The sequence below is a fragment of the Indicator indicator genome, chromosome 7, assembly GCF_027791375.1.
Source record: "Indicator indicator isolate 239-I01 chromosome 7, UM_Iind_1.1, whole genome shotgun sequence".
NCBI classification, from domain to species: Eukaryota; Metazoa; Chordata; class Aves; order Piciformes; family Indicatoridae; genus Indicator; species Indicator indicator.
In genome coordinates, this window is record NC_072016.1 from 27,703,696 (window position 1) to 27,731,395 (window position 27,700).

The following is a 27,700-nucleotide window of genomic DNA, read 5'->3' on the forward strand; positions in this document are numbered from 1 at the left end:
TTAAGAATAAATGAATCTTCTACCTTACAGTATTCTCCTTTGGGTTCTTTAGTGTTCTCACACAGGAGTTTAACTCGATGACCTCACTACTTAAAATCATATTTGTAGAATGTAACAGCAGCATGTCTCAAAAACCTGTGTAAAACAACTCTAAGGCTGAGCCAGCAACTCCTAAAACCCACAAGACTGAATTTTCAGCTTAAATGCTACAGATCAATTAAAGGGAAAACCTACAATGGACCTATTTATGTTCTTTGTGTCTACTAAAGTTCTTAGTTTGGTTTTGTTTTGTTTTTTTTTTTTGGGGGGGGGGGGTGGGGAGGGAGGGGTGTTTTGTATTTTATTGGGGTTTTTGTGAGAGATTTTTTTTTCTTTTTAATCCATGATAAGTATTTCCTTAAAAAAAAAAACAACCAAATTTCAGAGAAACATGAATGAAATTCTTTAGATGCAAAAAAGAATAAACAACTTCTACCAATTAGATTTTTACTTTTTCCTACAAACACATTACTTGTAGCCAAAATACACACAGCCACCATCAGACTTAAAAGATAAATACCAAGAACTAATATACGATTCTAAATTACATTTATCATACTACAGACAATGAAATTTAGTTTCTATCACTTACATATCATTTCATGTCTTTCAGGTTTTGGTGTTGTTTTGTTGGGTTTTCTTAGGGTTTTTTGTTTGGTTGTTGTTTTTTTGTGAGACTATTTTGAGAGCAGACAAACTTCAAGGCTTCTGACTCCTTAACATAGTAAATATTTCAGCTGACACTGTCCAACACACAGTTGTGTTCAATTCACAAGTAGCTTCTTGTTCCTTCTGGGCAGACTGCCAGCAAGTGACAGAATTTCACATATTATGTTATGAAAAAGTCCTAATCAAATGTTTTAAAATAATTTCAACAATAGTATCTTTAGAAAGAAATGTTATTTAATCCAAAATGTTTCCAAAATGCTAGAGGAAATGAGTAGCAAGTAGAATCATAGAATCATTTCTAGATTAGGAGATGATATTTTACGTATTTTCTATTTATCTTATAGTCTGCAATTAACAGGTTACATCAATATTTGTAAACCAATGATTCAAATACATGCACTCAGAAGAAATGTTACATCACACAGCCACAGTTATTGTGAAGGAGTAATCATGGGAACGCAAAACCACACAAAACAAGACAAACTATTTCATGCAAAAGTATTTTGCATGGCTTTTAGAAGTTGTATCACTGATATCTCTGCTATGCCTTCTATTGCCATTAAAATGCACTGAAGTAGAGCAATAAAACATTCCAAGACAGAAGATTAAGACCTAACAGCAAAGAAAATTAGTACATTACATATTCCCTGGAAATATAAATCTAGTACTTCAACCCTATGCTAATGCTCAACTAACATTCATCAGCAAAGCAAGAACTAAGTTCATTTAATTCCCTTACCACTGTCTTAATTATCTTAATACATATAATGAAGACAGAGCAATTGAAAACAATTCTGTCCTAATGTTATCGGTGAGAATTTAAAGCATCTCATTGTGAATATAGGATAGAATTAATGTATGAAACTTGTTTTGCCTTTTCTTTCTTGTTCATCATACTGTAAAATGAGATTGAGGAAGGGGAAATCAGCAGAATAAGGCTATATGGTTAATAGAAGATTAGAGTTAGCAAAGACAATAGAAATAGCAAACCAAATGCAACTAGTTTTACATGCATTGTATTTTTAGTAGCCTAGCAACTATAATATTAAGATACCACTGAGTTTCAGAAACCTGTGGAGAACATAGAACCTTTGGGTAACATTACAGCGAACTTTATAAAGGTATCATTACATCACAATAGGCCATGTAAAAGCCTCTTGGTCTTTACCTAACAGTTTTATTAGCCCTACTTGCTGGAGCAGAAGGTGGAAGGAGGTATTTCCTGCAGGTTCTCTGCTCTGCAGCTAGATGATGCACACCCTACATTCACAGGTTCACAAACTGCATTTGGTTAGAAGAGCCCTTCAAAGGTCATCCTGCCAAACTCCCCTGCAGTGAGCAAGGACACCTTCAACTTGATCAGGCTGTCCAGGGCCACATCAAGTCTGATCTTGAATGTCATTCAGGGAACATCAATTATGCTTTTACTAAAGTGGCTTCAAGTTGGGCCAGGGTAGGTTCAGGTTGCAAATTGCAAACACTTTCTTCACAGAAAGGGTTATCAAGCACTGGAACAGGGTGCTCAGGGCAGGTAGTGGGGTCACCATCTCTGAAGGTGTTTAAAAGCCACATGGATGTGGTGCTGAGGGATGTGTTTTAGTGGTGGCTTTGCAGCAGTGGTGGGATTGTGAGCTTTAGGTTGTGAGCACTTTCATCTCACAGGAAATTAGATTGCTTTTGAAAAAAAATAAAGGGGGGGAGCATATAAGGAAAAAATATATTTTTGTATTTACAACTATCTTGTACATTTAAAAACATTGCAACAACTCAAACCTCACATACATGCTGGAAATCCTGGTACAGTTGTTTTTAAACATTACTGGTGGTTGGGCACAAAAACAACCTGCAGTATGTAAGATGACAGAGGATTGATGTTGCAGACATTCACATTTACTTAGTACAGAGGGATAGTCTGCAGTTATAGGATTTATTATTGCAACCTGATATCAACTCAGCTATTTTTGTATGCACTGTTTAATCAAGATTATGCTCATTTAAACAATATGGCAGTGACTGATCATTTCACAGACCTCTTCTTATTGATATGAATATCTAAACTCATCTGAATTGCTTCTCCCAGAGATTTAAGATAACCACACTTACTGTAAAGGTTTTGCTGGACATAAAGTAACAGCGCATTTATCAGCCTTTGGCCAGTTTTGGGTGGTCCCTATGTAATAAACTGAGGTAACCACATGCCTCAAGGTATGTTTTAAAGTGGCTTATGAAATTAAAGCAATCCTGGAGTCAAACTATTACAACATATACCAGCAAGCCTTAGAATATCACCCTAAATTTACTATTAGCTGAACGAAGGGACTAGGTGTTTGTAGGGGAGTTTGTAGTCCACACAAAAACTCCCTTCAAACACTTCTAGAATACTCAAAGGACAGGAGGCTGCTCTGAAAGAACTCTGACTTTATGAAGTGCGAAGATACGATTTACCACCTCTCTAACAAGACTTTAATATTCATCAGCATAGTGCATATACAAGAAATACAGAGGAATGCCTAAAGCTTCACAACCATGACTATCAAAGTAGTCCTATTTCATGCTTAATATTATTTCAGCTTCACAATCCTTTGCAAAGACTATTTGCTATAGAAAATCAATGCCATTTTCATTTGCTACCAACCAGTTGATTTTTGGTTTAGGAGAATCTCAGTGAGAGAGAGAGATAAAGAGATTTAAGTGTACATGGAGGTAAAATATGTAAGAATCTTTTTTCCCCAAGTGTTAACACTGGCATGCACCTTATTTCTCTGGATGATTAATTTTCTACATTTCAAACATTTTCACATGCCCACTCTGAAATGTTACAGTTTCAGAGAACCACTCAATTATATTCTCACGTCTGCATCTGGCATTTTTAATCCATCTCAAGAACATAAGATGAAGGTTTTAGAATAACCCTCCATCATGGCTGTTGCAGTAACAAAACAAACTCACTCAGAAAAGAGCCACAAAATGAAACCTATCCTTTTTGAGTGGCTGTACATAGCATGCTCTCATGTCAATGTTTTAACTGTGAATTTTTTAGTACTAATGACACCAATTTCTGTGCTTGCTTCAGCTCACAAATTTAGAAAGAACTTCATTAACGCCTTTGGTATACAGCATGCTAAATAGTAATATTTATTTAGTGATTATGATTTATGAGAAAGATTTATCAGATCATAGTCATAGAATGGTTTGGGTTGGAAGGGGTCATCTAGCAAAGGTCATCTAGACCAAACCCCCTGCAGTGAGCAGGGACATTTTCCATTAGATCAGGTTGCTCAGAGCCTTGCTGAGCCTGACCTTGAATATCTCCAGGGATGAAGCCTCAACTACCTTCCTGGGCAACCTGTGCCAGTGTTCCACCACCCTCATGGAAAACAGATTCTTCCTAATATCCAATCTATTCATCTACAATTTCAAACTGTTGTCCCTTGTCCTATCACCACAGGCCTTCTGAAACAGTCCCTCTGCAGCCTTCCTGTAGGCTCCCTTCAGGTACTGGAAGGCCGCTCTTAGGTCTGCCCAAAGCCTTTTCTTCTCCAGGCTGAACAACCCCAGCTCCCTCAGCCTGTCCTCATAGCAGAGGTGTTCCAACCCCCTGATCATTTCTGTGGTCCTCCTCTGGACCCCTCCACCAGGTCCATGTCCTTCCTGTTGAGGACGCCAGAGCTGGACAGCACTCCAGGTAAGATACAAGTATTTAGCCAAGAATAGCCTAATAAAACCTCACTATCTGTCTAACCTGCTATACTGATCACATGCAGAAGGCATTTACCTACTGTGGACTGTTGGGCTTTGATCACTGCAGTACCTCTGCTGTTCTGAATTCAGCAGCTTAAAAATGCCACATTTGCTCACGTTTTCTCCTATCCCCTTGGCAGTTACAGGTTCTCATTTTAAGTGCCTCTACTTTAAAAAGAGAAAAGCACATCCAAAAGAAAAGTCAAACTCCATTACTAAATACACTGGAGTGGTCCCTAAACCACATTTCAAGATTATAAACATGAGCTTTCTATACAGCATATAGGCCATGCAGCTGTTCTTACTGACTAGCCTTTCCATTTTCCCCTCTTCTCTTGCTTTCTTTGATATTATTTGAAGGCGTTAGTTAAAAGCACAGGCAAAATAAAGAGATATTGTAGATCTTCTTGAAAAACGAAAGAAACAAGATAAAGGCTATTCTCTCAGAAGAATATCAAGATATTGGCTCATGGGAACACAACACTGAAAGCTTAAAATAGTGGTTTTCATTACACTAATGTATTTGAAATTCTTCTGTTACAAAAATCAACTCATCAGAAGTAAATGCCTTTTTGGCAATTATCTTGTAATTCCCTAACACCATAAGCTTCCTTTTAACACTCAGTATTTAAAAAGACTATGCTACTAATGTTATACTAACAATTTCATCTTGAGAATTCTTCCAACACTGTAGCATTTACAGCTCATGAAGAAGTCAAAAAGTACAAAACAGATGTTTCTGAAATTTACAAAGGTTTAAAGTTTTCTCATAGTTTAGCATTTGATTCCTAATTCAAAGTTTTCTTTGTTAAAAATTATTCATTTTAATACTTTCCTTTGCTCGAAACATTTTTATAAATCTGCAAAGAGACAATTCATTACCAGTCCATCAAGCAGAGGGTGCTGTTCACCTGCTGATTACTTGGCATTTTGAGGGTAGCTTTATTCAAATATTGCTACAAATGAGTATGACTGTTTCCACTGCCCAGTGACAAATGCTGTTACAATGATTGTCCAACAGCTAACCAGCTGCCTAAACTTAAGATTTCCCAATTTTATTTGCTATTGTTTGCTGATTTCTTCACTTCTGTTTCTTTTAAGCACAGTTAAGTCACTGAGGTAAACCATTTTGGGGCCAAGAGAAAAAAACTAACAACTGTAGGTGCAATTTATACAACGTAATACATGCCATAAAGAAACCTCTGGTTTTCATTAATTAGATCTGTTTCTTTCTTGTCTTCACACTTCTTGTTACAAAGATAAATACCTCTTACCAGTCTCACCAGATGCAAAAAGAACACAATGAATACATACTTCAAAGGTATGCAAGTGACTTACTAAATCATCAGCAAAAATATATTGATGCTTGTAACTTTTTGCACTAAAAAAAAATCATTTTTTATTCATACTTCTTAATATAGGATCAGCCCATTTATCTGACTAGTTACATTGAAGATTTGTGCTAGGAAAACAGAATTTCTTCTCCATTCATGAAAGTTAAGTTGAAAAGAAACTCTTTTATAAAACTTGAATACATCAGGAAAAAAAAAGGTTTGACAGACATCACAGTTTTGTGACCTGCTCTATGTTTTCAGTTCTTAAAATATCACTAAGTGCTTATCTGAGATAAAACAGAGTAGCTGCAAATCATTAACGCCAGGCTCCAGAGAAAGTTACTACACATGATGGTTCATCCTTGTCTAGATGAAAGACTCCAGGACATCAGAAACAGTACAACTCTTTAAATACAGAAGTTTTAACACATTCTCTGTAGCCTCAACCTGGAGCAGCAAGTTCAAGAAATTGAGGAGGAAAAAGGAAGACAGTTTAAAATCAGCAGAAAACTTCTTAACTATTATGCCTGCAAATGAAGTACCTTAGTCAATGTTTAAGAGGTATTAACATTTAGATGGTAATTATTACTACAGTTGGCCTTACACAGCATTTTCTTTTTACAATACAAAGTTAGTGCTCCAGTTAAGCATTAAATTAGAACATTCACCAGTAGATCAACAGCTCCCTGTAAATAGTTCCAACTGCATTTAAATTAAGAAGAACGTACATTTTTCACTCCAGCAAAATCAGAGAACGTTATACTTACTGCAGTGAAAATTTTAAACAATTCTGCATAAGATAGACTCCTGTTCCAAATTTCACTGTCAGAAAATACAGAATGATGGGAGTATGCAAGAAGTAAGCAGGCAGTAGGTGTACTGCTGGCATTGTGATGGCAGTCACACAAAGGTCAGACAAGGCAAGACTACTCAAATAACCACTTCTTTTTCCAAGCAGAATTTGGAACACAACACTAAATCCAATGTATTGCAGCAACATTGCTAGTAATATCCAAGATAATTTATACACAGTTACGTGGGCTACAGTCACAGCAATAAATCCAGTAGACCACATTAAGTCTCCCTAGGAATCTGCTAGGTATTCATTACATGCTATACTCCACAAGCCACACTACAGCTGATGAGATAGTTGTAGAAAATTGGAGTTAATTACTATAGCTCACTATCTTACTACAAATGTTCCTGTGAGACCTCACCCTGAAGACCTGACTACAGCTTTATGGCTAACTATCCAAATTAAATAATATGCTAGAAGTTCTAACTGGAAAAAGATAACACACATACATTTAAACGTATAGTATCAGTAAAGCAACTTCTGCTTCCTTCCTGTGTGAAAGGAGGTGACTGTATACTGGTTTTTAACATCACGTAAGAAAAGACCCATCATAAAACTCAGACTAAGATACACAGATCCACACCGACTTCAGTGTTAAGACTGCTAAAGTTCATGTAATTGTTTTCAAAATTACATTTCTGTTCTTCAGAGTAAGTTAAAAAAAATTATAATATTTTATCTCATTTCCCTGAAAATAGCTTTATGCAAACAGAAGTTTTAACACTTATAAATAATGAAAAGATATTTCATAGAAGTTTTACTCAAAATGTTTTGTAAATAGGGGTAAAGGTCTAAAATTTTCTCCTCTGTAGCAGGTTAATTTACTTTTACATTACTATACATAGTGTTTGATTATAAGACTGGAAAATAAACAGGACAGTAGAATACACAGAAGCGATGAGTTTTGATAACAGCAAGTCAAAACAGGAGGTGCTTAGGTCAAGAAAACAAAGTATGCTTGATGAAGTTTGAACTTAAGATTAGTACTTGTTAACAGAAAACTTGCTATTACAGAGAGGCAGGAGGAGAAGAGGTTGTGAGACTGGTAGTGGTCTTCTCTCCCAAGTAGATAGTGATAGGACAAGAGGAAATAGGTTTAAGTTGTGAAATGGAAGGTTTAGATTGGACATTAGGAAAATCTCCTTTACTGAGAGAGTGGTGAGGTGCTAGAATAGGCTGCAAGGGAAGTGGTGGAGTTGCCATCCCTATTTGGCTATAACAATGCACTCCTTTACTCAATGAAGTACACATACACAGATCATCTCTCTAGTTTGATTGTCCTGGTGGTAAAGGAATTAAAAGCTCTGAACAAAAAGTTGCTTGCTATCTCATGTACTAATTGCATTCTTGAGGCTGTTGAGAGGCGCAGTTTATGTAGTTCACTATGCAGACATGATGTTCTAAGAACACCCCTTCCCTCCTTGACACTACATTGTTTTTGTTGCAATTGTACTCCCTACTTCATCAGTGGAAAAGTATCTCCAACATTCTCAGTTACCATAGGAAGCAAATGTTCACATTTCTAAAAGGCAGAGTCATACCCTTGAATTAGCCTCAAGGTTGATTTGCTTTTTGTTTTGGGCAAAAACTTATTTCCATTATATTACCCTGTTAGAAAAGTAAAATTTAATATTAAAAAGAACATCATACAAATACTTTTCAATGTTAATCCGTATATACCTCCAAAGAAAGTCTAATGGAATTTTTTGAAGGTAGCAAAAGAAATTTTGTGGCTGAAATGCCATACTTCTGCTGAGACATCCAGTAGTCTACTAATCCCACAATCTGTGAAGTTTTGGGGTACAATGAAAAAGCTCATTAAATGCTTCTGACAATTCAGTGATTTCATACAGTAGAAGAATTAAACTTGAACACCTCCAATAAAGATGACCCAGCAGGACGTGCTAAGCTTCTTGTCAAAACAAACAGAAAAGATGAAAAGAATCAGGAAAAGAAAGCCTTAGGAGAAGTTATTAACAATGACTTGCTTAAGGCAATTTTGATCAATGAGATGAATTGTAACCTTTTTTTCCCCACTCCCAGAACTTTAGAATCTTATCTAATAAAAGCTTGTCTTCACATCCAACATTGGGTTTGGTTTGTTTTTTAATTTAGCATTATTTCCTTGGAGAAGCAGAATAACAATATATTTTTTTGCAGTCAGGAAAAGTGCAGAAAAAAATCCTATTTTAAATAGCAATAACAAGTGCACACTTTCTTGAGAACTGTAATTCAAACGTATAAAGGAAATGGCAATAGCCTAATAAGCCTAAACATAAGGCTAGTCCATCTATGATTTTGTTCCATTTCAACAGCTCACCTGGTGCAGTAATCTCTTCAGTTTCAACAACTGAGTTTTCACAGCTGTGCAGTCTTGGACCATGTGTCGAAGGGTCATTTCATCAAGCATCACAGTATTCTCCGGTAAACCCACCAACTGTCTAGAAGCCTGGTAATAATTGGGTTTTCCATAGCTTTCCAAGTGACCAATAGGAGATTCTACATAATTTGATCCCCTAAAAACAAATAAACAGAAAATAAAATTAAAACAACAAACACAGTCATGACAAACTAGAGCTAAGGAGCATTTAGTAAATAAATTGTTATGTAATGTGGGCTTTACTCACATATCATGGCATACAACAGAAAAAAAAGGAATCAGAAAATGCCAACTCTGTTTTACTGAAATGCTGGGCTTCTCTGCATAAATCTCTTGTAGAAAAACAACTACAGCACCCTAAAAGTAGTTTGCTCATCAGAATTTCTGTAAGCTCAGTCATTCAAGCTACCTTATATGAACTGTAGGACTACATTTAATTTTAAAACAAATTAATGAGTTACAAGCTGTCAGAATCTACAACATGCACATGGTAAGGCAGTGAAATTTTGTTTCTTTCTTTTTGGTTTGGTTTGTTCAGTTTTGTTGGCTTTTTTTTCCCACAGAACATAAGGTCATTTATCAAACATTTAGAACATAAAACAAAAGTAACAAATATTAGGATTAAAAATTGGGACAGAAACAACAAGAATTTTGAAGAGAAATTGTTACAAGACTCAGTGATGCTCTCACACAGATGGAGTATTTACAGACATAAAGCTATTCTAAAACTATCTTCCATTCAGTATCACTTGAAATCCTTCAGTGCAGTGAAAGGGTTTTCTCATCAGAATATTTCAGTTGTTTGAGAGAAAAAAAGACAAGTCCCTTACCTGTTCAAATCATTTTTACCATGAATATAGTGATCAGTATGGCCAAGATGATAGTGATCCTGTGTATTCCATCGCTGCTGTGGTGCTCTTTTCCAGAATCCTTCCTGGCGCTGCCTTGCACTTCTGTCTTGTCTCTCATAACGGTTCATATTTTCACATTCCTCTACAGAGAACACGAAGTAAAAACAAATACAACTTGTTTGCAAGACAAATAATATAAAATACTTGCTATGTAAATAAAATACTTGCTATGTGCTACTAACAGATGCAACGGAAAATCTGTGGGGTTTTATTTTTTCAAATGATCCAAAGAAGCAAGCATTTTAGCAGTGTCAAGCAGAGCTCTATAATCATACACTGATGAAAATGTGACATTAACCTGTTACAAGAATAAAAGTAACCTCTAGCAGAAACTACAGAATTCAGCCTTCACACAGTTTCCAGTTTCAGTAGGAAATCATTTGGAGGAAGAAGAGTTATGGGGAAGAAAAAAATAAAACCAGAAGTAACATTTTCCTCTCTGTTACTGACAGTATCTTCGGGCCTTTTAAAAAGTTCTATCAACACACAGAGAAAGACGACATTTCAGGAAGAAACCAGTACTTCATTCCAAAACAGAACGGTGTCATTATTTAAATACAAATACATGTCATTCTATTCATTCTTTTCAACTTCAAAGACATTTAATCTTTATCTGTGCAACAGGCATGATTTTTTTTCCACAAGCAAACAAAATCTCTTTAAAACACTAACTTCTGAAAAGCAAATTCCAAACTTCTTAAGGGAACAAAAGCTGTATTTGGCAACAGCTTGTAACCCACTAGAAACAAAGCCAAAACAACTGCTACCCATGCAGTCCCACACAGGAAAAAAAAAAAAAAAAAAAAAAAGCATAAACTGCTATTCTGCCATTGCACTTTCTCCTTCACTTACCCAAGGAGTTTTTCCTCACATTGCTAGTCCTTGGCTAGGAGAATAACTCTACACAAGAGAACACTGTTTTATTCGGCTGCCTACTCAGACATAGTTGCGCATACGACGCTTGTAAACAGGCCTTCCTTCCTGCTTCGTTCCCAGCCTCTGTGTTGGTGGGAAGGGAGCCCAGTTTTACCCTGTGATTTAAAACTGCCATCCTCGTTCACTGCATACTTGTTGAGCTAGAACTGCTTCTATAAATAGTGTCCAAGCAGCATCCTAGACTCCAAAGTGAAACAAGGATAGTTTCTGAGGACCTGGAAAGTCTTAAGAGGCTGACGTCAGTGCAGTCACACAATTAAATGTCAGCAAGAAGTGCTGTTAAATATTATTATAACAAATACTCATAAATACAATTTTTATCACTTAGGTCAACAACAAAAAAATTAGGCAGGAAAATAAACTTGTTCACCTGAAGTACCATAAAATTTATTTTCCTTAAGCAATATCCTTCTATCCTTCTGTATCTAATATTACATAAACATTCAAGTTGGTCTATTCGAAATAAGCCCTCCATAAGTAATTTTATCACTATAATTTTCAGCTTTGGAAAATGAAATTCAGACATTGAGTAAAGAAGGTATCTGGATATTAACAAAGAACAAATTCCGCTTTTTCAGATGGTCATCGTTACTTAAGGGAAAGCCTGGAGATGGCTTTTGAATTCCTTTCAGACGCATTTTGCTAAAAATTCAGTGATTTCAAGATTAGAAGTAATTATAGCAGAGATACCCAGTTTATGATACATTCAGTTTCTACAGAAACTGCACATTTAAAAAATACCAAAAATAATAGTAAATAGCTAATATTGATTTCAAACAGTAAGTTTCTCCTAAATCAGCAGCTTACACTGTAGATTGTCATAGTCACAAAACATACTTAGGTACACAAACATTATTGATAGTTTGCTGTAGAAGTGGGAATAGATTTAAGTTTATTCTGTTGATGCATTTTAGAAAGCAGTGAATTAATCCCATATTCATTTGTATCTAGATTAAACGGCAAACACTAAGTTTCCATGGAAAATATTCAACTTTAAAGCAGATGCATTTTTAACAGTTTTTAAATTAATCATTTGAAGCAATTACTGATATAGATACATTGCATGTTCTATTAAAAAAACCAAAAACTTATGAGAAATTGATCTACCCTTTGAATTTGTTTTAGTTTTTCCATACCTAGAGATATTCAAGATCAGGCTTGACAAGGCTCTGAGTGACCCAATCTAGTGGAGGATGTCCCTGCTCATTGCAGTGGGTTGGACTGGATGACTTTTGGGTCCCTTCCAACCCAAAACATTCTATAATTAAAAAGATTACTTGCACTTCATACATACACACTTAAAACATTATGTGCCACCATTGTGGTGGATGGAAGACTGTGTTTATTTACTGTTAATATGGCTTAATACCTAACATATACACCAATACAATGAACTAAAAGCACTCTCAAAAAAACTAAAATTTCCCCAAAGTTCAGCAAGCAGCTGATCAGTACATAAAACAAGGAAATTCTTTTTTCTTCAATGTTTGTTTGTACAGTGCTCCACACAAAATTTCTGTTCATCCGAAGGTGTATTAGGCTCCACTGAACTTGGAGATAAAGCTGATAGCCCTATTCACATGACAGTGACAATTATTACAAGCAGGTCAGGAATGACAAAAAGCAAATACCTCAAACTTTTTCAGGTCAGAATTTGAGAGCATGTGACAATAATTTGCCTTACCTAGTCTGGATTTGTATTATTTTAGTGGTATCTAGATACTGCCGTCCTCCCTGTGAGAAGTTTGCCAGCATACTCACTGGCAAGAGTGGATAAAAGACAGCTTGGAAAAACACATTTTAAATCCTTAAGCGTCTGGTACCCTGAATTATATAAACCGTATTTGGAAATGTTTTTATTTGGTAATTAAAAATAATTAAGTTGTCATTCACCAAAGCTGAAAAAAAACCTTTGTTGCAATATTTTCAAATGCAGGTGAAGTATAAGACTGAATGACTAACTTTAAAGTTTGACATTTATTCTACTAAAAGAATTTGAAGGAATAGCGTGCAACAAGGTTGCATTTTTATAAAACGCAAGAGGTTTCTAACTTTAGAAGTCTTCAAATGGAAGAGCTGTATTTGTGGAAACGGATGTATAATATCTTCTACCTTTCAGATAGTCACTTGAAATTGTTTCTTAAGAGTGCACTGGCTTACTAAAGCTCACAAAAGAACAACGTAACTAAAAAAATCTCTTAAGTTTATAATGCAGTTTAACAGTAAGATTGCTTGGCTAAAGTACGAACCTTTGTCATGAGGAGGGTCCTCAGGCAGATCCACATCAAGCATAAGATCATCATCTTCAAGATCACATGAATCAAGATTATTCAAGATATCCTGAAAGAAAATGCGACATACAGCTGCTTTCATAATATTTCATGATCCTACTGTCATTAAACATTTATTTCACAGCTTTGTTACATTTGTATTGTACACATACCCAACGTTAGCAGCAGCCTCCTCTTTAGAAGCAAAGATCAATCATACTTGAGACCATCCACAACAGCAAACAATACAGTAACAGTACTTGATGAAACAGATGGATTGAAACATTTTCTGCCTGATATCTTTGGAATCTTCTAAAGATTTTTTTCTATTCATAAATAACCTGCATTCTTCAAAGTTGGAAGCATTTTAAACCTAAATTACTTTGCTCATTTAGAAATGAAAACCAGCTTGGTAAGGAGAAAATGTTACATCACCTTGTTTTAGCTTTCATACTATATTATTATAACTTCCTTGAAAGGAAGGTGGGGAGAACCTACATTATCTTGACCTTTTGGGCCAACAAAATACACAATTATCAGCACTAAGCTCTGCTGCCTTTTAAGATTGCGGTTCTTATAAAGCTGTTTTAAAGGGACTAGCAAACGTGTTGCATGAGTGTGCTAAGACACAAGAACAATGGAATATAGCGTAAGTACTAAATAGAATTACACATACTATAGTCAGTGAGGTGTAAAGAGAAAGGACTGCAGTATCAGCAAGACAATCAGTGTTAAAGACAGAAACTAACCCCTCTTCCTTTCACAGTACTAAGTGTTATCAGAGATGTACAGGTGAAAGGGAAGAACATTAATAGTCACTGGTCAAAACTGTTGCTCCAATGTTCTTCAGCAGTGTTCCTAGTATTCACAAAGGACTACTGTATTTTACTACAAGTGGTGGAAAGAGCTAGGTATATTTTAAATATTGCAGTTTTTTGTTGGTGACACAGAATATTAAACATTATACATTTCAGTGGGGGAAGTTATTTACTGACTTAGGAAGGAGAGTATGAGATGCTCTGGTAAGACCTCACCTGGAGTAATGCATCCACCTCTGGAGTCCTCAAGACAGGAACAACATGGACCTGATGGAGCAGGTCCAGAGGAGGGCCACAAAAATTATCAGGAGGCTGGAACACCTCTGCTATGAAGGCAGACTGAGAGAGCTGGGTTGTTCAGCCTGGAGAAGAGAAGGTTCCAGGGAGACCTAATAGTGGCCTTCCAGTACCTGAAGGGGACCTACAACACAGCTGGAGAGGGGCTGTTTGCAAAGGCCTAGAGTGACAGGACAAGGGGCAATGGTTTGAAATTAGAGGAGATTTAGATTGGATGTTAGGCACAAGTTCTTTTCATGAGAATGGCAAACACTGAAACTGGTTGCCCAGGGAGGTAGTTGAGACCCCATCCATGGAACTATTTAGGGTCAGGCTTGACAAAGCTCTGAGCAACCTGATGTAGTGGAGGATGTCCCTGCTGACCAGAGGGTGGTTGGACTAAATGACTTTTGGGGGTCCCTTCCAACCTAAATCATTCCATGATTCTATGAAAACAGTTAACATATGCTTTTTAAACATGAGCAATATATCAAGAAAAGATGGAATATTTGAGACAAACAGCTGGCTTTGTTATATTTCAAAGTCCTACTGAATTATTTTGCTTAAGTATAGCAGTGTAAGGATTTACAGGAAAAAAAACAAAACAGAAAAACCTATATATTGAGGCATTGTGCATAACAGTGAAACCAACTACAGAAAAACTTCAGAGAGAAACAGAAGCCATCTAAAGAAAATGTGGATTTAACATTTTGGAGAACAAGCTGCCTATATGTATCTACTTTTGTCTGTTTCCACCAATTTATATTTTTCCAGGAACTAGAAGATTTTTAACATGTCTTTTTTCAAAGAAGTATGCAAAATGTGTTTGAGAGGCAGCTTTGGTTTGTTAGCTGATAAATTGTTTCTATGCCTTGACTTGATCTTCCAGATTAGCATGAGTAAGCATTGTCTCTTGCTACAAGAACTTTAATGAGAATGACTAATTGCAAAGAGTGGCCACAAGCCAGTAAAAAAGTTGAAAATGTTTGCCATTGCTGTGCAAAAGCATCTAGAAAAGGGCAATATAAAAATGTAATCTTTCAGAGTGATAGCTAATAAATGTAGATAAGCCACTTTGCTGTCTCTCTATCAGAACTTCACAAGTCTAATGATGTCAGAGAAGGTCAGCATTTGAGATGCCAAACATACTTTTCTGTCAACAGCTCATTTCATTATGCTTTCCTAATTATATATTCCTGAAGCACACTGAGGCAACTCTGTGCTAGGGCACACAACTGTGAGATGAAGTCTTTGTAAAAGCTGGACCATCTATGACTTTGAGTATTTCCCAATGATAATCTACTCCAGAAACACAAAAGTAGATGTCAGCAATGTCATCTTGAAAGACTATAAGATAAAGTGCAGGCTTCATCAACACATTAGTACACAAAATACCTATATTTAAAAGCTTCTGTTGTTATTCTTACTACTATATAATGAACTGAAGCTAACTACATGACAGCAACGTTGTTAATAATGTATGCTTAACAGTGATTATCATCATGAAGTGTGCTGGGCAATGAGTTCAAACAGAACAAGAAATAAAAAATTTTGAAGTGCATCAGCTCCAACCCTACATAATATTACATGTTTCAGCAAGTATTAAAAGTCACAGTAACAGAAAAATGCTATTTTATTTTGTATATTTTTGTATAAATTAAGAGAAGAATCCTACTGTATTTGTATAGTTGAAAAGAATAATGCATATGGAAAGCGGCATGTAATTTTAGAGATTGTACAACCTAGAAAGACAAACTCCCGACCGAAAAACACCCCAACTCCCGACCAAAAAAAAAAACAAAAACCAAAAAAACAAATCCAGACTGAAAAAACCCCAAATCCAGACCAAAAAAACCCCAAATCCAGACCAAAAAAAACCCCAAATCCAGACCAAATACCTAAAAATCAAAACAACATACCCAAATCAAAACAAAAACAAATCAAAACAATCAAAACAAAAACAAATCAAAACAAAAAAATAACCCAAATCAAAACAAAAAACCTAGCAGCTTTAAATGCATGAAATTCAACACACGTTGTTGCACTCATTTTCTATGCAGTTCTATACGTTGCATCTCTTCTGGCAAGACAATAAAAACAAAGATTTTGGTTTTTCCATTAAAAAAATATGTTGAGAAGGAAAAAGTATGAAAAGGACCACAGGAAAAAAATAAATAGATCAACAAGCAGAAGATAAATATAAGTAAAGGGAAATAACTATGGAATAATCTATTCAAAAAAAAACTCGGCTGAAGTGCAGAGTTTGTGAGTAGTACACGAACTGACCAAGTATCATTTCAGGTAATCTAGGAATAAAAGAAGCCCCTTTCAAACACAGGCAAATCAGGCAGCTAAAAAGATAACTGCAAAATTCAAATAGAACTTAAGGTTGACAGTAGAGAAGAGGAAGATTTCCAGGGCCTTCTCAGTTACATTTTCAGCATTTGACACCACCTTGGACAGAAGGAAACAGGAATTCAATGCAAGTCTCCAGGAGGGCATCATTTAATAAGAACTGAACAGAACTGTTAAGCGAATGTAGAAAAGAGAGACAGAAGATCAAGACACAGGAAAGCACATCACTAGACAATACAACTGGGGTGAAGAGAAAAACTCACTGTAAACAAAGACATAAAAACAAAGGAAACCACACCTGGATAGAGACAGGAGAGAACTCTGCAGGATACCAAAACTAGGATAAAGGGAGCTGTTTTAATTGCTGTACATGGAGTCACATTAAAGATAATTAAGACAAACATCCAAACACATTTCAACATTTTGTTCATGCTCTGCAAAGCAAAGTTGCTATGACAACAAACACAGCAAGAACTTTATTCTGAAAGTCCAAGATATTTTCTGTTTAACTATTTGATATAATGGTCTTCAATAAAGATTTACTATTCTTAAACATTTTATAAAGGCAGTGTGTGTTCTCCCTATATTTATTAAAAGTAGAGAGAGAAGAATATATATATTAAGAAGCAGTGAGGTTTGCTGGAGTGGGAGGAGTGATGTTACTTTATTATTTTATTTTAAAAATCAGATACCAAGCTCTGTAAGAAATCTGAAATTCAATAGCATGACTTCACCAATTCATAAGCAACAGCACTTGCCAAACAGCCAAGTTAAATCCCAGACACAAAAAGCATTCCTTGACTGCCATCTAGCCTCCAGCAGTAAACCTACAGAAGAGAAACTGAATGAGGCAGGAAGAAGCATGTTGATCTTTCTGCAGAATTCCAGAAACACTTAAGAATATATCCTATTTTTTTTTAATTGGCAGATGCTTTTAAGTAGAAAATTTCCATTTTACTACTGAGCACAAAAACAAAAAGTCATGAACAGTAAACATAATAACAGAGAAGTAGCAGAGCCTGAGGAAAAGCAATCCTTTCTGCTCATTACTTCCAGGTTGTTTTTTCAGAAAAATACAACTGATATCACAAGTTCAGCATTTTTATGGTTTACTTAAAAATAATGGAGCATTTTACACTATAAAGCAACATGAAATTGCTACAGATACTCTCAAATGAGAAAAATAGTTAATGAATCTCACTCCACTGACTTGTACTTGCATAAAGATTGTGAGGTTCAGCTCAAAAGAAAATAGGAAGGCTTCAAAAGTGAGAAAGAAAATAAACCATAATCTCAAAATTCAGATGGCTGCTACCAGGATATAAATTAAGAAAAGGTTATCTGAATACGGAATCACAGAATGTTAAGGGTTGGAAGGGATCTCTAGAGATCATAGATTACAACACCCCTACCAAAGCAAGATCATCTACACAACATTATCATGTACTGTTCTTACACAGTTAGCTTAATGTACTTGTTTATAATTCAAAACAAAACAATCCTCTGATAGCTTTTAACTGTTTGAGAAATTTTGTTTTAACCAACCTCTAAATGATCTGTAACAATGCTGCAAGTGTCCTGTCCTCTACAGTGCTGCAAAAGCAGATTGTCACTGCATTTCCTGATACATTTATACTGGATATTAGGAAGACGTTCTTCAGTATGAGGGTGGTGGGACTCTGGAATAGGTTGGCCCAGGGAGGTTGTGGATGCCTCCTCTCTGGGGGTGTTTGAGGCCAGATTGGATGAGGCCTTGAGCAGCCAAGTCTAGTTGAGAGGCATCCCTGCCCATGGCAGGGAGGTCGCAGTAGATAATCTCTGAAGTCCCTTCCAACCTAAGCCATTCTAGGATTTCAAAACTGTGAGGCAAAACCACAAAATACTGGAACCCTGTTTACTCAGAATCACCTCTTACGTGGAGAAAAATGGCACTTTGTTAAATTTCCAGTCATGAGGAGAATAACACAGTTATAAGGTGGTATCTGGATGTAGCTGGTATCAGTATGACCTGAATGCAATGTTAAATGTTCTTGAAGTTCAAGTGCATCCCATATTTAAAATTGTAAAAGAGAGTAGGGATGAAATTAGGCATATACATTTCCTCCAGAGGGAACAAAGCTGTGTGTACTACAAAAACAATTTAACCCAACATGTAGAAGTCGCTACCCCTCCCCTAAATTTCTAATGCTTCACGACAGAAAATAATTCTGAAAATAATTTAATGCTAATGTCCCTGTCGCTTAGGAAAAAAGTAAAAGGAAACTGTGTGCCAAGCTAAGCCTTTCTCAACAAGCTAAGCCTTTCTCAACAAGTTATCTGTAAAATGTTCAGAAACCCAGTTAGGAAGGTCAGATCCAGGTCTCAATTTATTGTACTTAATTTTTTTTAATGCTTTTCTTGTTTATACTGATAACTTGGAAAAACGAAATGTCACATGCTCATGAAGTAAGTGTTGATTTTAACCAGTATTTCTTCTCATATTTCACACATCAGTTGCTGCTCTCTCCACAACACAAACTCAAGGCTGTCATTAACAGCTACCACAAAAGAAACATCGGAGTACAAGTAATTTCGCCAGCCAAAACAGCATGAGATTTACTGTGCCAGTTCTGAATCAAGCAGCTCTCAAAGGCATACGTGCTTTCCTATCTCAAATAAAAAAGGATATTTGCCATAAAAGCTTATTCACAAAATGTCACACATCTCAAACCAAGAGGCTATATGTGGTCATATAAACTCTTAATATTTGACAGCAGGGATAGTTACATCACACAAGACAGGGAGAGAAAAGCCATTTCATTTAGTGATTCAGTTTCTCACTACCTCCCCTTGCTGTAATAGTTAAGCTCTGAAGTGGAAGACTAGAGCAGTGGTGGAAACAGAGAGAGTACTTATTTCCACTCTGAAGCCAGTACCTCTGAAACCAGTCTCTACTTTTATGACATTTCCTTTCTGTGCCATGAGCCAAGAATTGTCCACTGGCAAACTCTGCTGAGAAAGAATGGCTGAGGATCCCTGGTGACAGAACACACTGAACAAGCTTGTGCTCTTAGTTCCATACTAGGGCAAGTAATCATACAGACAGAGAAGAATAAGAAGTCTAATGGTTTTCCAAATAGAAATGTTTAGGCGTAACTGAAAGCTTTTTAGAAACAGAGGCTATGAGAAAAGTCAGAGATCTTTCCTTTTTTTTTGGTGGTGCCCAGCGACAGGACAAGAGGCAGTAGGCACAAACTCGAACATTTAAAGTTCCCTCTAAATGTGAGTAGGAACTTCTTTAGTCTGAGAGTGGTAGAGCACTGAATAGACCAGAGAGGTAGTAGAGTCCCCATCTCTGGTGTCATTCAAAACCTGCCTGACCACCCTCCTGTGCAACCTGCTCTAGATGAAACTGCTCTGGAAGGGGGGTTGGACTCTATCTCCAAAGGTCTCTTACAACCCATATCATTCTGTGATTTGTATACTTGTAATGGCTTTCATTTTTCCAATATAATCAAAACAATGAACATAAAACACAAGAATTCAAGTGAGTCAGCATCTTTTCATCAGATCCTGGAATACAGTATGAAGATTTGGGAACAAAAGAGCATGGGACTTGGACATGACTTTATGAACTTAAGCAATACCAGCTTAAGATAAGTGGTGCAAAGGGACATGCAAATAAAACATTTCAAAGTTGACAAGAGAATTAGCTGAGCTGTTGGCTTAGTTAGCCTCTTTTTCATTTCTTCACTAAGTTTACTTTATTCCACAGATCCCTCCATGTATTTAAAACTAAACCCTGAGAATAGCAAAGATATATATACTTTCCTTCTCCCAGAAGAGGAACAAGAAGGTTTTGTAACCAGTAAGATGCTTCCATTGTCATCCTATTTTGGTTACCATTCCAAAGGCCTCGTTCAATCATCTCTGCACAAGCTACTTTTCCCAAAGTTGCCAAAAAACTTCCAACCTAAAACTAGCCAGGAAGAGTTGCTCTGTCATCTATAGAAAAATTTAGGGAAAGCAGTTGGTAATTGTCAATTCTAAGGATATTAACAGCTTAAAAGACAAACAATACAACAGCAGGACAGAAATTAAAAAGGGTGAGTTTTGCACGGATTTTACCAATAACTCACCATGCACTCAAGCTGTTCCTCAGCTCCAATGCTTCTACTCACCTCTGCCTGATTGCACAGATACTCCAGAACCAACTATCTGCCTGCTCTGGATATTTCTCCAGATACATTAATTCAAAAGGGCAGTGAGTCTGGTAGTGGCTCAGGCACTCAAAATTCTTCAGTGACTTCTATCAACTGGACTTTGACACACAGGACTGTTTTTATCCTCACCACAGCAGCAGACAGAAACAACATAATTTGATCACAAACCTCCCAGCAATCAAAACATCCGATGTGCTGATTAATCACAATAACTATTCTCTACACCTTCAATTCTTTTTTTTTTAACCTGTCTTTATATTCATTGCCTGCAGAGAAAAGGAAAAAGATGGAACAAAAGCTTACATTAACCTACTCAAGAACATAATTCTTCAGAAATAATTAAAATGTGTCAGAAATCCTTCTGTATCTTCAGATTACAAAAGGCACTGTTTAATCTCTAGGCTGAAGAAGTAAAACATACCATGCTTTTGTCCAAAACCAACAAGCACAAGGGAAAAACACCACCACTCTAAGGCAATTCAACAAACATTTTGGAGCTACAATTCCCGCTCAAAACCAAAGCTGACTGAAAACACATTTCTGCCTTGTAAAAAATCCAGATATATTGTTGGTGTTTCTATCATGTAAGATAAAACTTCATAGTACAGCAAGCACTGTAATTCTGGAACAGAACTAACAGGATAAAAAATAGTGGAAATTCAAATTTCAAATGACAGTAAGTCTTACTTACAGTCTTCTCCTTCCTCCATTTTCACAAAAGATAATAAATTTATTCTGTCATTTTTAAGCCCTTTCTAAAAGCTATTTAATTCAAATAAACGAAGAAATAAACCAAAATAAGAAAAAAAAATCAAACATACCTAACGTGCCTCTGCTCCATGAGACTTAAAAGACCCTCTGTCAGTCAGAACACTGATTATTAAGTCATACACACACATAAATTAATGTATGTAGGTCACATGTAGCCAACAAAAATCTAGATACATGGTCCAAAAGCATGGAAAAGTATTTGTTTGACAAATTACATTGTGTGCATAAAAAACACCTATATTTAAAACTTGTCAAGGCCAAAGTTTCAAAGTTTCCCATTTTTCCTGGCATACACATGCACATCTCTGTTTCTGCAACAGCCTACATTGAACACTTTTGCCTCAAACATCAATAAAACTACAAGGCTCATACTAGAAAAATCTCATAGTTGTTTTTCAAGCTGGTCACAACTATGGTGAAAAATTACTCAATGTTTTTAAACTCTTTTAAGCACTACACCTCAACATCATAATTAAAGACAAACGAGAAAGCAAACAATACCACAAAAGCAGCTAAAAATATATCAGGAATTTTTATATAGTTCATATAAAAAGAGCTATATTCAATTTTCAGAAGAAATCTCTGTTCTGCTCTTGGGCTGGAGCGGACAACCCCACTAAAATTACAAATCAAAGTCTGAGAAAATGCCACAAACACTGTGCAAGTCCAAAACTGGTATCTACATTACTAAAGTGGCACACATCTGAAACACATTAAGTATGTCACACTCTTAATACCTAATTCTTTTTGTTCAAAGTCCTCATTCTTAATATCCTGTTAACAAAATCTGAACTGCTTAACACAAAACTCTGTTCAGATAGAAGAGTATGAACAGTGAAAAATTAAGAAGGACAGACAATAGTCTCATGATGTCTACCAAAACCCCAGAGGTGGCTCTCTGACCTCAGCTGGCAAGTCACAGCACTGGAAAGACTGCATTCATGCTTCAGACTGAATAATGGTCTTTGTAAATAATTCTGGGTAGAAACTGGGTTGAGAGCAGCCCTGAAGTAAGAGATTTGGGGGTATTGATTGATGAGAAGCTCAACATGAGACAGAAGTGTACTCATGCAGCCCAGAAGGCAAATTGTGTCCTGGGCTGTATCAAGAGGAGTGTGGCCAGCAGGGCAAGAGAGGTGACTCTCCTCTTTACTTTACTCTTGTGAGACCCCACCTCGAATACTGCATCCAGTTCTGGTGTCCCCATCATAAGAAGGACATGGAGTCATTGGAACAAATCGAGAGGAGAGCCCTAAAGACCACCCAAGGGCTGGAACACCTCTGTTATGAGGACAGAAGGAGGAAGCTGCGGTTGTTCAGCCTAGAGAAAGGAAGACTCTGGGAGGAACTTAAGAGCTGCTTTCCAATACTTGAAGGAATCCTACCAGAAGGCTGGAAAGGGACTTTTCATAATGGTGTCTAGCATAGGACAAGGGGAATGGTTTGAAGCTGAGGTAGAGTAGGTTTAGACTGGATCTTAGGAAGAAGTTCTTCAGGACAAATGTGGTGGGACTCTGGAAGAAGTTGCCTATGGAGGTTGTGGATGCCTCCTCACTGGAGGTATTTCAGGGCTAGGTTGGATGAGGCGTTGAGCAGATAACTCTAGCTGTGAGGCATCCCTGCCCACAGTGGGGAGGTTGGAGCAGATGATCTCTAAGGTCCCTTCCAACTTAAGCCATTCTATGATTCTATGATTCTTACTTAGCAATAAGAAAAATGTTATGAATTTTGTGTATCACATTTCAGACCTATGAAGAGTCCTGATATGGTGAGCTAGTCAGATAACTAAGTTAAAGATTTTATGCTTAGACAATTGAGAAATCTGCATAAATTTCCCCTCTAAATGGTTCTTATACATACACAGTAGATAAACCAGAGGATCTATGAGGAGTCAAATAGATAATAGTTATTTTCTTCCCTGTCACTCCTAGATTTAGAGATTGGTAGGAGATATTTAGCCGATCATTTGCAGAAATTAATTCCTTTATTCTTTGTGAGCATTATCACAAGACTGCATAAGGACGGAGCTGGTCAGTCTTCACTTGAGAATAAGGCAAAAATACAAAAGCTTAATCAAGGTCACCTATATAGAAACATTCTAAACAAGATGTTTCTCAAAGTTAAACTACAAGAAAAAAAATTAAGTAAACAAATACATTAATTCTGCTTTTAAAAATGTACCGAATGAATAATTATCTCTAACCAGTAATATCATGCAAATTATGAAAATAAATACATACTATGCTGTTCATTTCTGAAGATTCATAGCTTCCACATGGATGGACACTTCCAATAGGCTCCAATCCTTCTTCATCCCACATATAGGTGCCATCAGAGCTGTCAGAGGGAGAAAGCTCAAAAGAGGACCCCGCTCTGTAGTTCATCTCTGGAGAAATCACATTCTCAGTAGTATGTTTTGTGCTTTCACTGTTATCATCCACTGCTTAAAGGAAACAAGAACAGTTAAGATTCTAAAACCAATGAGATAATCCAAAAGTAACAATTAACAGGTTTATTATTGGTGCATTAACTGTTCTGAAACTGTACTGTAGCTGAAATATCTGAAAGAATTCTACAGTATCATTCACTCATCCTAGCAGGCAAAAAATTCAAGCTGGTTTGGTAGCTACAACTAAGTATCCTTTCAACATACACCTTTGCTAGTCTTTTACACTCTTTCACCCATCATATAAACTACTTTCGAAAATTCTGTATCTTTTTAACATATTAGAAGGTGGGTCCAAAAGTACATGCTTTGCATTCAGTATTTCATCTGCACCTTTTTTCAAAAGAAGTGTGCACTATGAGAGGCCCATTGAAAATGTGGCTTTTAAAACATCTTCTGTCTTTTCCCCTAATTATTACAGAAATAATACAGCATGTGTTGGGAAAAACAACACTAACATCTGTAGTTGTAATTTAACTGATTTAGTTAGACATCCTACACTCATTCATGCTATTCTGAAGCAGTTCTTTTCCTGCAGAGGGGACAGGGGAGGAGGAATAATTTTCTTAAAGATGAGTAGTCCATAGAAATGCGTGGCAAAGCAGGATACAAGTAATCTGACAACCATATTGCAAGAAAGAGTAAATGAAGTATCAAGTTTTATCCCAAAGGAAAAGGGCTCTCGCAAGTGATCCTTGGGAAAGAGAACTATCATCCAGAACAAGTACTGTGAGGAACAAACAGGCCAGCATAGAGCCAAGTTCCATTCCAACACGATTCAAAAGCAATGGGCAATGATTCTTAGCACCTAAATTTCAAGCAGAACATCAAGTATTTACCAGACACGTTTATATCAAGCCAGTCATCAGCATTACAGCAAGATCCTCCACTTTTCTTGAGAGAAGTGAATGGCTCAATTGAGGTTATGCTTCCATGCTCCAATTCCTCTAGGCAGCTCTCCTTTTGATGTATTTGTACTGTTCTGTTTGGGTCTTCTATATCTATGAAATCGTCACTGAAGTCTTCACTCAAATCATTTTTTTCAGAGGATGACAAAGAAGATATAGATATTTCATCTCCATCATCACTCATACACATGAGTTTTGAGACATGTTTTCCTATATTTTCATGCAAGCCCTCATCAGATTCTGTTCTTTGATCACTGCTCTCTATAATATTCTTTTTCTCAATAGTTCTATTAATATTTGTTGAAATTTCAGAGTTCTCCATGATGTACATGTCAGCAGTTGCACTTTTGCTGCCATCCACCATATTTCCCACAAGTCGCTCCCTGGTAGGCTTCAGCAGAGAAGGTCGACTCAATCTGTATCCAAAAGAAGGTGCTGACCCAGACCCATTTGACACTGGGGGCTTCTTTGAACAAGGACCTGACAAACCAGAGTAGGGCCTGGTAAATCCATACTTCATAGATTCGTTTCCATTGGGTACATCCAACTGACGTGCATTTCTTGATAACAAACTTGACCTCTGAGATGTCCTGGCAGCTATATTTTGACTATGATAAGGCCTTGTAAGATCCACAGCTTTATTAAAGGAATGCGACCTGGTTAAAGATGCAGTGGGAAGGAAAGAATTCTGAATGGAATGTGAAAAACTTTGTGATCTTACCATCTTTTCACAGGAAAAAGCCTTGTTATTGTCTGTAGATTGTGCAAGGCTTTCTCCTGAACTTGTCCTTGTGGTGGTGGAATTTGCTCTAGGTCTCTGCAAACCTACCACTGGCCTATTTCCATAGAATCCATTTAAATGTGATTTTGGAGCATTGAGTCCAGAATATGAGGTCCTTCCTGACAGGGTACCTTTGGTGAATTTTGCTGAACTAGAGAGCCCAGGCAAAGACTTTGGGTTTAATTCCTCAGTAGAAGATACAAACATATTGGTTTGCTTTGCTGCTTTTGATGCAACCGAAGCAGTACTGTTCAAACCCACCCTGAGTACTTCATTACCCAACGCTCCTTGAGATTGAGAATACTTCTCTGAATCAGTTAATTTTTCATTATAGTTATGCTTAGAGTTGGTCTCTCTCTTGTTTTGATCATGAGGTTGATATTTATTTGATTTTTTCCAGTTGAACGAAAAGGAAGACATATGAACAGTGCCATTGTGCTTGTCAAAATTTTTGCCACCGTGATTGCCTGCTAAACTAACAGCAGTCCCATTTGGCATTGGTTGCAAAACACTTCCTAAAGTTTTCATTCCATATTTCGGTAGCCTGGAAACCAAGGATGTCCTGATTTGATTTTTTTCTTCCATGAGCTATCGGGTACATTGGTCCTTAAATGGTGCTTGAATCTAAGGGAAAAAAAAAATAGGCCTGAAACAACTACACATTAAACAAGATCAGGTTTCTGCTTTTTCAAGACAGTTGTAAAATGGTATCTTGCTTTTGCCAGCCTGGATTTTATGTTTCTGTCACTTCCAACCCCTGGTTATTCCCTGAAACCCTTATCCATGTTTCTCTTTAGAAAGACCTACATACAATTGGCAGGACTGAAAAAAAAATTAAAAAATTTTGAGACCATGGCAATCATGATGAGACTCAACACATATTAACAACATACTTATTCAGGGTGCAGAAAATACCTGTTACCACAGCAAGCATTACCTTAAAGTGACTCACTCCCCAAGCTGCAAGAGTTCAGTAAGAAACACTTAAGATAAAATCAAGGTGGCATTAAATTCATGCAAACTGAAGTACCCTTAGGATTTTGTAAATTAATAGGATGCCCCAGAGCTGTACTTCTGTAAGACCTACATCAAGAAGATAGAGAAACACACTCAGAGTCCATGTCCTACCAACTGGTAGAAACACACAAATGCAGAGTTTCCAAATACTAAGTGAATTCTTACACACCAGAGACAACCTTCAACTAGGTGTACAAAGAAGCACACAAAAGTTTCCCCTGGCAGCTGCAAAACTTTTAATGCATTTTATATAATAGGTGTCTGCGTGTGGACTTAGATGTCTAATGTGGGACTTATCTCAAAAAGCTCTATCAACATCATCTACTGAAAAAAAGCATTCACAGCATCTCACACATCTGTATCCATAAAAAAACTTGCCTACACTGTACCTGTACAGCTTGCAAAAAAAAAAATTTCTTTAACATCAAATGTCACAGACTTTGTCAAATATATAAAGGTAATGAAGTACACTTTTTGAAGTAACCCCATCCATAATAAGAGTCTAACATCATGATGAATTCACAGCAAGCATCATACTGCAGATATAGAAAAAAAGATACCAACTAACAAAAAAGTTCAAGTCTCATAAAAAAGTTACATTAGAAAGCTGCTAAGTTCACATCCATGCTCTATGAATTCCCTTTCCCCATCTGTCTACCATCTCCTAGGTGACTACAAAATTTAAATGAGGTCATTTAATTAGATTACTTGAATCCTCCACCAAGTGCTGCAAATTAAACTTGAAAAAAGACCTCTCAGTTCTTCACAAAGGGTGCGTGCTCATTTATTCTTAATTAGGGGAGGGAAGACAAAACATGATCTTCAAGAAAATTGTATTGATTGCTTAAAACACTTCAGATAATTAAAAGACAAGCAATACTTGTCAGTGTTTTATTAGCTACATAAATGCAACTACCATGTCACCTTTTTAGTTCTAGGTTGCATTTATTTTGCTGAAATACAATGCCATCAAAAACAAAACAAAACAAC

General features: G+C 36.6%; 1 protein-coding gene across 1 annotated transcript in view; it reads right to left on the bottom strand.

The window, feature by feature from the left end:
• The window catches only part of CCSER2 (coiled-coil serine rich protein 2), a 51,260-nt gene extending 24,982 nt beyond the window's left edge, over nucleotides 1-26,278 (bottom strand). The window contains exons 1-5 of the mRNA XM_054382407.1: nucleotides 24,844-26,278; nucleotides 23,799-23,998; nucleotides 13,116-13,206; nucleotides 9,850-10,012; nucleotides 8,960-9,155 (exon numbers count right to left, since the gene is read on the bottom strand). Coding sequence (XP_054238382.1) covers nucleotides 8,960-9,155; nucleotides 9,850-10,012; nucleotides 13,116-13,206; nucleotides 23,799-23,998; nucleotides 24,844-26,278 — 2,085 coding nt within the window. The remainder of the gene's footprint in view (nucleotides 1-8,959; nucleotides 9,156-9,849; nucleotides 10,013-13,115; nucleotides 13,207-23,798; nucleotides 23,999-24,843) is intronic.
• Nucleotides 26,279-27,700: the final 1,422 nt, after the last annotated feature.